Source organism: Typopeltis vanoorti, chromosome 16 (assembly GCF_054136105.1).
Source record: "Typopeltis vanoorti isolate ZY-2024b chromosome 16, IOZ_Tvanoo_1.0, whole genome shotgun sequence".
Classification (NCBI taxonomy): domain Eukaryota; kingdom Metazoa; phylum Arthropoda; class Arachnida; order Uropygi; family Thelyphonidae; genus Typopeltis; species Typopeltis vanoorti.
The window spans coordinates 61,853,304-61,868,332 of record NC_143564.1 but is presented as its reverse complement, the minus strand read 5'-3'; the positions used below and the strand labels follow the sequence as shown (position 1 = coordinate 61,868,332).

At 34.3% G+C, this 15,029-nt stretch overlaps 1 protein-coding gene across 1 annotated transcript in view; it reads right to left on the bottom strand.

The window, feature by feature from the left end:
- The window catches only part of alpha-Spec (alpha spectrin), a 509,808-nt gene that overhangs the window by 267,425 nt on the left and 227,354 nt on the right, over nucleotides 1-15,029 (bottom strand). Inside the window, exons 22-23 of the mRNA XM_090406229.1 lie at nucleotides 12,163-12,312; nucleotides 2,549-2,641 (exon numbers count right to left, since the gene is read on the bottom strand). Coding sequence (XP_090262355.1) covers nucleotides 2,549-2,641; nucleotides 12,163-12,312 — 243 coding nt within the window. The remainder of the gene's footprint in view (nucleotides 1-2,548; nucleotides 2,642-12,162; nucleotides 12,313-15,029) is intronic.

The window sequence follows — 15,029 nt, the reverse complement described above, 5'->3', positions numbered from 1 at the left end:
GTTCTAGCAGAGGGCACAATGAAAAGATAGTGAAGAAGAGAGTTTGAACTTCATATATATATTTTTTATATACTGACTTAGAGCCGAGAGTTAGAACAAACAATTAAATTTATTCATAACGCAACATGTTTCGTCGGAAGGCTGACTTCTTCAGGCATGAAGAAACACAGAAAGCAAATAAAAAACACTATAAAGAAACATTATGTCACTGAAATTCGACTATAAACTTCAGTTATCTTTGAATTGGAGCTACAGTCCGTGTTAAAGTTCTATTGTTAGACATCTGTGCACGTGTGACTTCACGAGTGCACCAATATTTGATAGCAGAGTTGAATGAGTCCAGTAAATTGTAACTAAAGTTACTGTTCATATGATGAGGGTCCATAACAATTTCCTTAGACTCGACTATGCGACGTTCTACCTCGTCGTGGCATATATGAAGGTTTGAAGTTGTTGTTCAATTTATCTCATGTTTGCAGCCTTCATTATTTGTGTTTACTGAAAACAGGACATGGCTTGACAGGGCACTTGCTCTAGTTCTTTTGTAGGCAATGTCTCTCTGGTGTTCTTCGAGAACGTAGGAGGATGGATTTCTCCGTCTAGCCATAGTATGGCTTACCACAGTTGCACGTAATTTTGTACACTCCTGGGAACTGTAGATGGTTGTGAGCTGGTTTGTGTTTGCTTATAATTGATCTTAATTTGGGAAGAGTAGAGAAGCACGTTTTTATGTTAAACTTTCTTAAATTCTTCGTAGTTTCTTGGAGAGCGAGCTGATGTATGGTAAGGAGATATAACCTTTGGGGTTGTCCTGTGTTTCTGAGTTGTTTTGATGGTGGCGGTATAGATGCTTGTTAATAGTTTTTGAAGAGTAGCCATTACTCATGAAGGTTCTTTTTAGATGTTGTAGTTCATTTTTTTAGCTCTTCATCATCTGACAGTACAGATCTGGCACGATGCACTAAAGTTGAGATGATACCCACTTTCTGTGCTGGATAGTGATGTGAAGACATATGTAGGTATCTATCCATGTGTGTAAATTTTCTAAAGATGGAGATTTTTATGGAGTCAGATGTCTTGGTAAGTTACACGCACACAGATGCCTAACAATAGAACTTTAACATGGACTGTAGCTGCAGTTCAAAGTTAACTGAAGTTTATAGTCAAATTTCAGTGACATAATATTTCTTTATAGTATTTTTTATTTGCTTTCTGTGTTTCTTCATGCCTGAAGAAGTTGGCCTTCCGACGAAACATGTTGCGTTATGAATAAATTTAATTGTTTGTTCTAACTCTCAGATCTAAGTCAGTATATAAAAATATGAACATATCCCAATTCCGAGTTAATATAACAGATAGTTATATATATATATATATATATATATAAAGTTCAAAAAAAAAGTTCAAAACTTCCTCTGAGTTTTTTTTGGCTTTACCCATCACAAACATAAAACTGACTCTGAAGACATTTGGCAGTCATAACTTTTATAATGTTTATACCAAAGTATAAATATGAATTCAAGTAATTGGTGGAGATCATGCTGCTGCCAAACTAGATGGACTTATGTCTCCTGATGGAAAGCCAAAAATAATGATGCTAATAATGCTTGCTATTTTATTTCTAATAGAGTGACTATCACATTTGGTCTATATGGTTTCTGAATCATCTAGCCATCAATACATTTCATTATGATGGTATTGGGAGACTGTCACTGGAATAATAATTATTTTTAATAATTAGTTTTTAAATATGTATCTATCCAGAATATTAACTGCATATCCTGAACATGTTAATCTGAAATGTCTGTGAATGTTCTTTGAGTTTGAAACAGAATATTATTCTTGCCAATAATCTATGTACAAGGATTATGCTATCAGTGCACCATATTGTAATCAGCTTTCACTATAGCAAAGACTGTTATAGTGAACACACTCAGTATAGCAAATTTAAGTCCTGACAAAAGTTCCACAACAGTGCTGCCATTACAAAGGATAATTTGCCATCATAGCAAACTATTCCTTTGGTTCTCTCTCTCTCTCTCTCTTTTTTTTTTTTTTTTTTTTTTTTTTTTTTTTTTTTTTTTTTAAAGCATTAAGACAGCATTATCACAAATGCACAATGCAGCATTAAAAAAACGCATTTTCCCTTCTATACAAAATGCTCTGTTCCATAGCTCCATCACCATATGCTAATGGTTGTAATAAAATGTAACTCTTAAATATTGTTACAATAAACAGGAAAAGTTACAAAGAACAGCTTCCTCTTCCAGCAGTTAAATCTCCATTGCGAAGATTTCAATATCATGATAATGAACTCATTTCAGCAACATATTGTAGTTTATATAACAAAATAAAAAATGATACTTCATCTTCATGGAGAATAAGTAACAAATGTGCTAGATCTATTTATTTCACGAATAAATTTCTATCTGGAGAATCACATTATGATCAACTCCTCATGATATGCATCTCTGGATTAAATGTGATGACAGGAAAATATGTAATTCTATGTGCTCTACCAAAATTATAGCAAAAAGATATAACTTACCCTACAAGACTGTGCTTGTTCTCTTAATGCATGAATTGTGTTACCAAAGGCTTCTAGATCTGCCATTAAAGCTTCATGTTTTTTCAGTAATGCCTATAAAAAAAATTAAAAACCTTTCATTTACCTGCATAGTATTAGAATTTAAAATAATTTAGAATTTAAAATAACATGACTCATTTGTCTTCCTGTATAGAAGATTTTAGACTGAAAGAGTCTGTACCTCTTTTCATCAAATTAGTGTTACCACCTTTCTAAAATAACCTCTGAATCTTTTATTCCATTAGGTTGCAATTAAGTGCTGGTTGTAATAATCTGGTGTAAGACATTCTCTCTATTCTGAATGCTCTGATTCATGCATTACTTTGATGACTGAACCTTGTACACCTAAGTAAGATTCTAACTTTGTTCATTCAAAACAAAGTTTGTTCTCTTCTGTTTAAACCCACGACACCCTCCTATACATATGAAATGAGTATTATTTATCTTGATCATTGTCATTTTTTGGTCATGTGCTTGCCAAAACGGCTTATTATCATTCCTTTCTTTCTATTATATATTTAAATTTTATGTCGCTTTTTTTTTTCTTAAATGTGAGTCACTACATTTTTCTTCTTCCTTTTTTCTGATGCAGAGCTTTTAAACTTATATTCTTTGGCAATTATGTTTAGATTTTTAACCTCCATTCTTTTGCAATTATTATAAATATTATCTACTCTATAATATAAAATGATAAGCTTTTTTTGTAACATTTTTGTGTTACGTTTTTTGTCAAGTTATTTGAAACGTTTTGAAACTCAGGGTCACTACCCAGACCAGTTTCAACCTTTATTGAGGTCTCATCAGTGAGTAGACAGACCCTGAAATGCCAAGGTTTAAGTAATACAGAGCTTATCAATTTTACCTATGCAAGTTGGCACAAGGTGCTTTGACCTTATTAATTAAGAATCTCCGGATGAGAGAAAGATGTGAAAAGATTTTTACCTTGGGTATAATCTATGTTAAAAATACCAAATAATTTTATAACCTTGGTTTTAATACTTTTTCCCAAGTAAGCAAACAGACAAGTAAGTCAAGTTTGCACCTGAACATGGTGAACCACATTCAGGTGCAAACTTGGTATCTTTAACATAGGTTTGGAATTGTTTCTTTTCCCACCACCATTTCACTATATTTTTTCTCTCATCTGGAGATTCTTAATTAATAAGGTCAAAGCACCTTGTGCCAACTTGCATAGGTAAAATTGATAAGCTCTGTATTACTTAAACCTTGGCATTTCAAGGTCTGCCTACTCACTGATGAGACCTCAATAAAGGTTGAAACCAGTCTGGGTAGTGACCCCCACCCATAATGTATAACATCATACATCTCCTAGGAGATGTGTTTTACATTTATGGGAAATACTAAGGAAAGTGATCAGAACTTAATCCATCTTTACCACGAGTTGCCTTGGTATTGCACCACCACCATAAGTCTTGAACCACGTTCAGGCACAAACTTGACTTACTTGTCTGTTTGCTTACTTGGGAAAAAGTATTAAAACCAAGGTTATAAAATTACTTGGTATCTTTAACATATATTATACCCAAGGTAAAAATCTTTTCACATCTTTCTCTCATCCAGAGATTCTTAATTAATAAGGTCAAAGCACCTTGTGCCAACTTGCATAGGTAAAATTGATAAGCTCTGTATTACTTAAACCTTGGCATTTCAGGGTCTGCCTACTCACTGATGAGACCTCAATAAAGGTTGAAACCAGTCTGGGTAGTGACCCCCACCCATAATGTATAACATCATACATCGCCTAGGAGATGTGTTTTACATTTATGGGAAATACTAAGGAAAGTGATCAGAACTTAATCTATCTTTACCGCAAGTTGCCTTGGTGTTGCACCACCACCATAAGTCTTGAACCACGTTCAGGCGCAAACTTGACTTACTTGTCTGTTTGCTTACTTGGGAAAAAGGATTAAAGGAATATGTTAAAAATACTTGGTATCTTTAACATATATTATACCCAAGGTAAAAAACTTTTCACAATTCCAAACCTACATAAGTGACTTCTTTGGATTTCTTAAAAATTGGCTCATATGCCCAACAGTTTCTTAAATTCTCAGGCACTGTTGACTTACGTTTCTCAACATTGAATTTTTTTTAAAATCAATTATACCCCTGATACATTTATATCGTGTGCATTAAATAAAACCTTAGAGATTTACTTAAATTCTTGCTGCATACAGATCAATAAAACAAATGTTACATATCACAAAACACACTAGATTTTCTTTTAAACTGACGAATATTGATTAGAACAGGATAGATGCATATACAAAGCTCTTTAAACAGATGAACAACTATCATACTATCTTACATTATATAGCTATTGATAATTTGGTTTGAATAACATCTGCATTTAAAATTTCTTTTCTGGAAAACATACTTCTCTGTTTCTGGATATTAGCAAATATTTCTAATAAAAGATTCTATCTACTCATCTCCCTTGCTAGACATGCTCCAAAGCAATCTTTTTCAGGGAGTAGAACTTTTTTTTTGAAATCACTGCTCTTTATAAACCTTATCTTTACTCACATTTTTCAGTGATTATAATAAAATGGATTACCAATCTTTTCAAATGATTTAATTCTGTCATATTGTAAATCTCACTGAAGACTAAATCACCTACCTGTTCCTTTGTCAAAATACTCTTTTACTTACAATAATATATTCTGATGTTGCAGACATCATCTCTACATATAAAAACAGATTTCTTGATTAACTGTTTCCCTAGTTAATTGCTTACAAGTACTAATTTGATATTATGCCTCCAAAGTCAAAATTTGTGTCAGAGAACTTGTTCATCATTATGGTTTCTGATATTCCTGTATTCATCACAAAAGCTATTTGAAATTACTGAAAATATCTCAAACAAAAGAAGTAGGACTAAGAGACCAATTATCATTACTTGTCAATTACATGTATGCTCTGGCCAGCTTGTCTTGTAGAATGAAAAACCTATTTCCAGGAGAAAAAAACATCTTCTTCCACATTTTATACCACCATACATCATAATGGTCTTTGCAAAATGCTTGCTTTCATTGGCATCAAGTATCAGAAAGTCTGGCTTTGCCTTACCTATGCTATCATAAAACAATTGTTTCAACTTGAATGTAAGTGGTATTAAAACATGATTACATACAATGTATGCATGGTAACTAATTTTGTAAAGCATATCAACCACTTCTCATATGAATATAATAACTATTGTATTTTATAGATAGTTTAGTTTTATCATTTAAATTACTGTTAAAATTTCACTAACCTATATGATTAATTATTTTGCACTTAGAATGGAGTTAATCATCTACTACTATCATGATTCTCAACAAATGAATCAAACTCATCTATTATTGAATTAACATAGGTATGATACACTGATATACCACTCCCTTCATATGAATATATTAGTAACATCCCAGTCAACAATAACAAAAAATTAAAATTGATATATATGCATGGTAATTTAAAAAAACTGTTCTGTAATTAGAATAATCAGGGAAACAATGTTTTAAAAAAATTTTCATTCTGAAAATGTTCAACATTCCAAAAACTTTTACATGACAGTTTTACCTTGTGAAGAATACTAAAAAAATAAATTCTTGTTTTTCTGCAAGACAAATAAGTAAATAAAACTGAAGTATTTAAAAAGCAAACAAAAAACTACTATACAATTGGTTGGGGGGGGGGGGGGGAGAGAAAGCTAGGCTTCACAATTATGACATTATGAACTTCAAGGTGACCTTGCATCCTTAATATAGCTGCATACAAATACATATCAGCTCAATGTTCAAAAGTAATTGATTGTTTGAAAGGCATTTAGATGTTTTAGATTTGTAGCCAAAGCAACCTAAGGATATGAAGGCAAGCATTATGTTCATTTGCTTTGTTTGATTTGGGTTTAATGACACAAGGAAAGCTATAATAATACAGTGTCAATACACAAATATGTATGTAATAAATAAGCAGAATACATACACAGGTATAAAAATCTGTATATACAAGGTGGGGGGGGCTGAAAAGTTCTGATAAAAACCTAGAACAAAAATGATATTAAAGCAACTGATCTAACCACAAGAAATAATATATCTTTAAAAAACTCTTTAACCCCCCCATGTTTCATCAAATTGTAATAATTTGTTATTTTTCTTTTAGGATATATAAGAAAAACTGCTACACCCCTTGAGGGTACATTTCAGGAATTTGATGATGATGAAGAAGAATTGCTTTAATATCATTTTTGTTCTAGGTGTTTATCAGAAATTTTCAGCTCCCCTCATAAGCAGAAAAACATAAAAATCAGTCTAGAAAAACAAATGTAAAGGGTGTGTAGAAACAGATATAAAACAAAATATAAAAAAAGTGTAGAAAAATTCATAAAACTTTCATAAGCAGATAGATTTTAAAAGCATATATACAATAAATTAAAATAATAAAACTAATAAGATGGCAAAATATTGATGATAAATATTGATGAATATTGATAAAATGTGTAAGAGTGCATAGAACTCAAGATTATGAATTTAACTAAAATAGTGACTGTACTCATTGTTGAAATGAATGCAGTTAAAATATGAATGACAGTCTGGTGTGATGTGAGTGTATTTGATGCAGCTTCTTGTGTTTTTTTTTTGTTTCTTACTTTGATTTTCTGTGGATGTTTCTATGGTTTCCGAACATGGTTTGGGCCATGATGAGGGCCGTAATAAACAAGAGCATGAAAAATGATTCACTCTCGAAGGGAGTTTAATTTAGTGGCAGAGCTTCTCCACCTATCATGGAGCTACATATGGCTACTCTCCAGCAAGCAATGACTATGGGCACAAGCTTGTGAATGAATGAGTACACATGCCTAGTAACTACATACACTAAATTTTTGCTTTCAGAATTTCAAATTTACAGTCAATAATTTTTGAACATATACGATAAAAATGAATTATATGATAAATCATACTTGCCACTTATTTTATTTGGTAATTTTTCCAATGTATCCACTCCAATATTACTCTAACCCATTCCAACTTAATGCACGCTAGTTAGTTACTTCTAGCCTGCTCTATGTGGACAAATTGATGTTGATGTCCACAAGTTGCAGAGGCATGTTTGTTTAGAGTGCCTACTGTCCAGACAATGCTGTCACTTGAACTCATACAACCGGTTCTAAACAGATGAAAAGTTTAATCTATTTAAATGTTTATGTTTTTGTCATTGGTTAAAATCATAGTAGTAAATTCAATCTAGAAGTCTGGACTGTTTTAAATTTTGCCTGGGGTTTTTAATAATCTTAAACCTCAACTATAATTTAATTTCTTTTCAAGCATAATATATTTCTGTCTTATTAGAATAGATACACAAAAGTTAGCAACTAGTAATGTAAGCTTTTTATTCCTGTCAGATCACAAGGACTGACAACGACATTAGTTCTCATGACATATCCAGAATCACACTAACAAGAATGATGTGATAACATCTCATACTATCTTGCCATTGCAATTACTGAAATCAAGATAAAGTGATTACTCCCATTTTAGCATGTTAATTCCTATCTAAATGTGTATTGTTAAATGGATGGCTGTGTATTAAATGAGATAAGCACAGGCAAGCAAGTTCCAGCACAAGAAGTTCTCTCTCTCTCTCTCTTATTTCCACTGAATATAATAAGCAAACAGTTCAACTGTTTGCTTATTGAGAGTTGAAGTTTGCTTAAGAGTTTAACTGTGAAAGCATGCTGGTTTGCTTCTGCATATGTTTGGATAGATTTACAAGAGTGGGAAAATTATTAATGCAAACTGATGAACAGTGGCTGTAGAAGTATTTATAGAAGATGCAGACTGCAGAGACCGAATGCCTGTGTGAAAGTGAGTGGAGTGTATTAGTGAGAGAATCCAGTATTTTAATGGTACCTTAGTACTGTGGATGGGCAATAAGGAACTTATTCACATTTGATTTGAAAAGCTGTGTGTTGTATTCCTTGGGAAACATAAGAGTAGCAGCACCACCCCATAAACACATGGTGGAAGGGATAAATGAAGAAGATGAGAAACTCATTCTGCAGCTTTGGAAGGATACCTCAAAAAACCTGCAGAACAAATTACAGGGACACCACCCCAGATATGAAAGCAGTATTCAATGGTTGGATGGATTTGTGATTTGTATAGGGTTAAAAGCTGTTCAAAGTTAAAGTAACACCTCGAGCAAAAGAGAAAGCCTAATTTTTTGGATGCAGAAGAGGCAGTAGTTGTGATATGTTTGTACTAAGAGAGAGAGAGAGAGAGAGATTAGAAGTTAGTTATTCCAAGAAAGTGAATCTCATCTTGAATAGAAATTGAAGTATTGTCAAGGGTAGGATTAGAAGAACAGGATTTTTTTTTGTGTGGGAAATAATGCAGAGTTGTGTTTTTCTGGAATTGAAGTTGATAATGTTATCCAAACCCCATTAATGAATGCTTTGAAGATTAGATTAAAGTAGTAGAGGTTAGATTTCTGGAAGCTGTGGTGATTTGTGCTTTGCAGGATTTATCAAACAAAAAGGATTTGTGTAATATGTCATCAGCAAAACTGTGTACTGTATTGGCAGTCAGCTGGGGTAGATCGTTTATGTATATAAAGAAGAGAGTGGGTGAGAGAACAGAGTCTTGTGGGACCCCCAGTGTTAGTTGTATAGATAGAAGATAAGGGGCCATCCATCTACCATCACTCAAAGTGAGCGTCTGGCCAGAAAGCTGGCTACCCAACTGCAGAAGTTGGGGGCAGACTGAATAAATGACTGAGTTTTCCCTAATAGGCCTTTGTGCCAAACCCAATCAAAATCTTTGGAGATATCAAGAGCAACCACTTGAGATTTGCCAAGCCTTTCCAAAGTGTTTGTCCAGAGATGGGTGACACAGGTTAGTAGATCCTCTGTTGATCAACAGTGGTAGAATCCATACTATTGGTCATTTATTAGATGAGAGTCTTCAAGGTAGTGTAGAAGTTTTGCATTTATGGTTTTTTTCTATTATTTTAGAAAGAATTGAGGGACATCCACCCTCAATTGAATAGATATTGAGTAGTTTGAAGGAAAGAATTTGTCACCCTTCTTAGGAATAGGTTGTATATAGGCTAGTTTCTAGACTGTAGAATAGATACCAGTGGAATAAGAAAGTGTAAATAGGTGGCATAAGGTGGGAGTCAGATCTGGGTCACAGACCTTTAGAACAATTGGAGGGCCAGGAGATTTTTTGGTATCCAGTTTGAGCAAAATTTTTCTGATCTCTTTCTGGCAAAAGATCAAATGCAGCATTGAGTTTGAAATGGTTGGGGAACATTTACCATGCAAGAGTAGGAGAAGTAGAAATCAGGAGGTTGGGTTTTTTCTATGCATGATGATGCAATAGTACCATCTGGGTGTAATAGTTGTGGGAGTAGTGTTGGGTAGAAGTTATAACCAATAGCTTTAGCTAGAGCCCAGAGGTGTGCTTTGCATTATGGAATACTGAAGCAATTAGCATGAAGTCAACTCTATAAACAAGCAAACTAGTTACGAAGATACTTCACATGCAAACTATGTTTATTACATTGAATAAAGGATTAAAACAAGAATGTAATTTCTTGTCAAGTACACTGCTTGGAAAGAAGTCAATGGACACCATAGTGTGAGAAACAAACAGCCATGACACCCACCTTAATAAGATGTAGGACCTCCTTTTACTGCAAAGACTGCAGCAATTCTAAAAGGGCATACTCTCCATAAGTGGATGATGATAGAGATCAATGAGAATTTTAGACCATTCTTCCTGGAGGCATGTAATGAAGTCCTGGACTATTGTGGGGCAGACATCCCTTGACCTCACCCAATGTGCATCCAACAGATGTTCAAATAGGATTGAGATCAGGGCTCTGGAGGCCAGTCAAGTGTGGTGACATTCGTATCCACAAACCACACAGTTACAGCAGTATTCTTGTGACATGGTACACTGTCCTCCTGAAAGTTCAGATAATCTTGGAGCTCAATGTTTGTGATCAAACCAGGAAGAACAGGACCATACCATCACACCACCACCTCCAAATTTCATAGTTGGGGTTACACTCAGGTAAGAGATGTTCACCAAGCATCTGTCACACCGACACCTGTCCACTTGCTCGGTAGAGGGTGTAGCATGATTCATCGCTCCATAACACGGTTTTCCAAGCTTCCATGCTCTTTTCACCACTGAAGACAGCATCGCATGTTGGTTCAGGTAATGTGGGGCTTGCATATTGCAGTCCTACATGGAAGCCCATGTTGTGAGCCTCAGTTCTGAATGTTTTGTGTAGATTCGTGTTTCAGTTGTTATTATCATTGTATCAGCTGACGAATGGCAGTTTTTACATATTATCCTTTGTAGCACCCAATGGTTCACCTTCAGTGAGTGTGGTAGGTCATCCACTGCAGGTAGCTCTTGAGGTTGACTCGCTGCACTTCCATCTCAGTATGGTATCAATGATTATTGACCTGGGATGGCCAAATTTGTCAACAATTTGCTGAACAGATAGGCCTGCAATATGGAGTCCTATCACAATACCCCCTTTCAAACTCCATCAGTTCTTCCCTTCTCGCAACCATTTCACATGGACACAATTGCACTGACTTGTGAGTATCATATTCCTCCAATTTATATCAGCTACAAACACATGACTCGTTACATGGCATGATGCACCTTGCATATGGGGGTTGTCTGTTGGCTTCTTTCCAAGCAGTGTATAATATGCTTATTATAAAGACTCATGGGAGATAACCTTACCTTTCCCCTCTCCCACACCTTTCTGCATATGTTAAGTCCTGCTATTACATCTATTCCATTCTCTTTCTCTTCATGTTATCCTTCAACTTATGCCACCATTCTGCTCTATTCTGTTTTCACGTTTTTAATAATTTTATGTTTTAATTTATTCAGTAGATCTTTTAGATTTTTCATTATTTCAACCCTTACATATTATTCTTTCATTTACTACTCAGTTCCCTTCTCACAACCATTTCACTTGGACACAGTTGCACCGACTTGTGATCATCATATTCCTCCAATTTATACCAGCTACATCTGTTTCTCATTCAACTTTCCCAAGTTGAATGGGAAACAGATGTATTCCTTACTTTATTCCAAACTCCTTTCCCCCTCTTTTCTATAATTATCACACTCATCTCTCTCTCTTTCTCTCACAATAATTCTACCTACTGTTTTTCACTTCTACTTTTTATTACCTAACTTCCCATTTAAACTCTCCTGAAAGCTAACAGAAATTTAGAAATTTCCTCTGTGCTCAAACAGTCTCTCCTTCCTTCCTTCTGCAATCTTCACTTAAAAGAATCCATCCTAGCCAGGCAGGCACTGTGAATTGGCCTGACAAGTTCCTCTCCCCCCATCTCCTCAATATTTATTCTCAAGGAGGTTGCAAAACTTGTTAAAGATTAGAAAGTAAAAAAATGTTTCTTGATGTAATCTTCGTTATCTTCATTAAATCATATCAGTATTAACTCTTTACTTGTATTACTAAAATTAATATCATTTATTATATTTAAATAAGCTGAATGGAATTTAACATACCTCTGCAGAATCTTCATCTTTTCCAAAATCTTGACTCCCTACAATTGGTTCTTTCTCTTTCATCCATGACTCTGCTTCATTAGCATCAGCAAAATATTGATGGGCTTGCAAGGAATCTTCAAGATCCTGTTTTCTCTGTAATGCCTTATCCTAAAACATACACATATGCAATATACAAATTATTCACATATATATATACAGCATATAATATTTATAATATTCATATGTCTAGCAATCACAAACAAATTTATAATACATAAGTTTTTCTTTCTTCTTTTTCATATTATTATTTGTATTCTTTATTCTTTCTTTCAGGGTTACACAGTAATCAACAATCATTATGAATAATGATTATGGAGACCATTATGTTTAAGAACTTATTTTAATTAAAATTAAAGTTAATTACACCTGGTGGGGGTAGCTATATGCTACCATACTAGGGAAATGATTATGAGCAAGGTGGTTTCCCATTGCCTTCCTTGCCGTACTATATCCTATGACAGTAGCCTGTGTGTGTTCACGGGGCCAGTTTGCCTGCTTGCAGGATGAAAAACCACAGATAAACTGATGGAAAAAACTCTGCTGTCCACACCCAAGACTGAGGAATTGCCGAGAAAGATCCTTAAGCTCCTCATGTTGTCAACGGGAATCGAACCTAGGACACTCCTTCCCCAGGCATATGGTTGCGAAGTGCATAGCCACTAGGCTAACTGCGCAGACTATATACGGCATATAATATTTATAAAATTTAAATGTTTGGCAATCACAAATCAATTTTTAATAAACAATACATATAGTTTTTTTCTTATTTTATTGCCAATCCCATCCACAAAAGAGCTGTAAAGCTATACCGCTCCTCTCTGTGAGCTTTGGGAAACACAGAACTTTTTAAGCTATTTCAAGTCTAAAATAAGCAGGATGGTGGCCTTACACAAGATAATGAAAACAATCTATCATCTAAAGATATTCACAAATCCATGTCTGCAGTGAAATTCAAATCCACAGGCTGATGCTTGGAGAATATGATGCTATCCACTCAGCTAACTAGACTAGGAATGTCAGAAACTAATAACATGGATTGATATCTGAATAATGGAGCCATAATGCACAAATTCATAGTCTTAATTGTACTAAGGATTTGGGTTATTGAAATTATGTATGAGATTATGTTAAAAAGTTTAAATATTAAGTCAAGTAGTACAATTCTGTCTCTTAGTGAGACAAAATTTGCAAGCATTTTACTTCTCAAATAGTTGTAAAGAGTATAGTAAAGAGTATGAAATATGATAAGGAGTTTGGCAATAAGATGAAATATGCCAGGTGAGGATTAGCCAGGTTAAACAAGGCCTACATGCTGCTATCAGTGATGTTCATCTATTTAGATTCCCTGCAGTCAATGATAGCTTCCTGAGACAGCTCTTGACTACTTTCCATGCCCTGTTGATTCCTCTATCATGCAGTTTCTGATATAAGGAACAGCTTCAAGCTGCCTTTTCAGTTTATTATAATCACCTGCCTTATAGTTCCATATATATATATATCCCTTTTTAATCAAAACTACCACATGATATGCTATCACCCAAGTTAAAATTGCATGATCACTGTCACCAACCAACTAGAAGAAAAGTTACTGCACTTGGTCACATTCTTTGGCAGTTGCTGTAACTTTTTTCTCTTCTTCTGAAAGATGGTGTATTTGCCTGTTCTGGCTTTATTGGTCTTTCCACCTTGCAAATTGTATTTCTCTCTCTCTCTCTCTCTCTCTGTTTTGCTTTGGTCTCTATATATCCAATTCTTTTGGTAGTCGATATCACTATAACTAATATCTCTTCTGACACTTAAGTCCAACTTCAACAATTTGACACATGCAACATTCCTTCCTTCCTGATTTATGGTTACATGTAGACTCACACTTTCTGTGTAAGTATTCAAACTTATTAACTTACTGATCCTTAACATATTAACTTATTGATCCTTGAGATGAAAAATCTGAGTTGCTAAGAGAATAAAAAAAGCTCCACCTCCATATGAGAATGGCTAACTCACCATTTGATTGAAAACACCTGATAAAGGTTTCTACATTGTAGATGAGAGTGAAACCAGAGTCATTATAATCAAAGGGCTCATCTAAACTGAGTGAGCTATGAAGTTGCTTTTGACATTAATATACTTAACTTCATAATTCCATTTAATGTACTGAATCAAAGTAATCAACAATAATCAAATTCATAGTCTTCAAATATCAATGTGAGAGTTTCAACATGGAAAAAGCAATCTTTTCCACAGCTTTGTGCACTGTTAGTCAATTCAAACAAATTCACCAGGACAACTACTATTACTTTTGCTGAAAAGACATTATAATATTGCCTTAAGAAAACCAGGAATAGATTTGTAACTGCAATACTTTATTTACTGTACTGCTTGTTGGCCTGGCTTACATGAGATCTCTGCTTTCCAACTTAAGTGTTTGATGAAATTTTAATTCCTGGTGCAAGATTACCATAGTGCTTATGGGAGGTCTCAAGTAGCCTGAGGCCCCCCCCATAAAATGAGGGTTTTCTAACAAAACTCTTGCACTGCAAATGCATTTAAAACAGTATTTGTGTTTCAACACAACTTATTCCATGATAAAATTTTGTCCTTACTGAACTTCATGTTCACCTGATTGGTTACTGTTTATGACTGAGACACATATGACAAGAATGAAGCTTTAATGTCACATGGCACAAGCATGCATCATATACAGATATGTACCAGCTTACCGAAGTTTTGGGGGGATCAAGCTAAGAACTGAACTATGAAATGAAAAATCAGGTAAATTTTTTATATTTTTTCAGGATAAAAAAAAATAAAGTGTAAATTTAGAA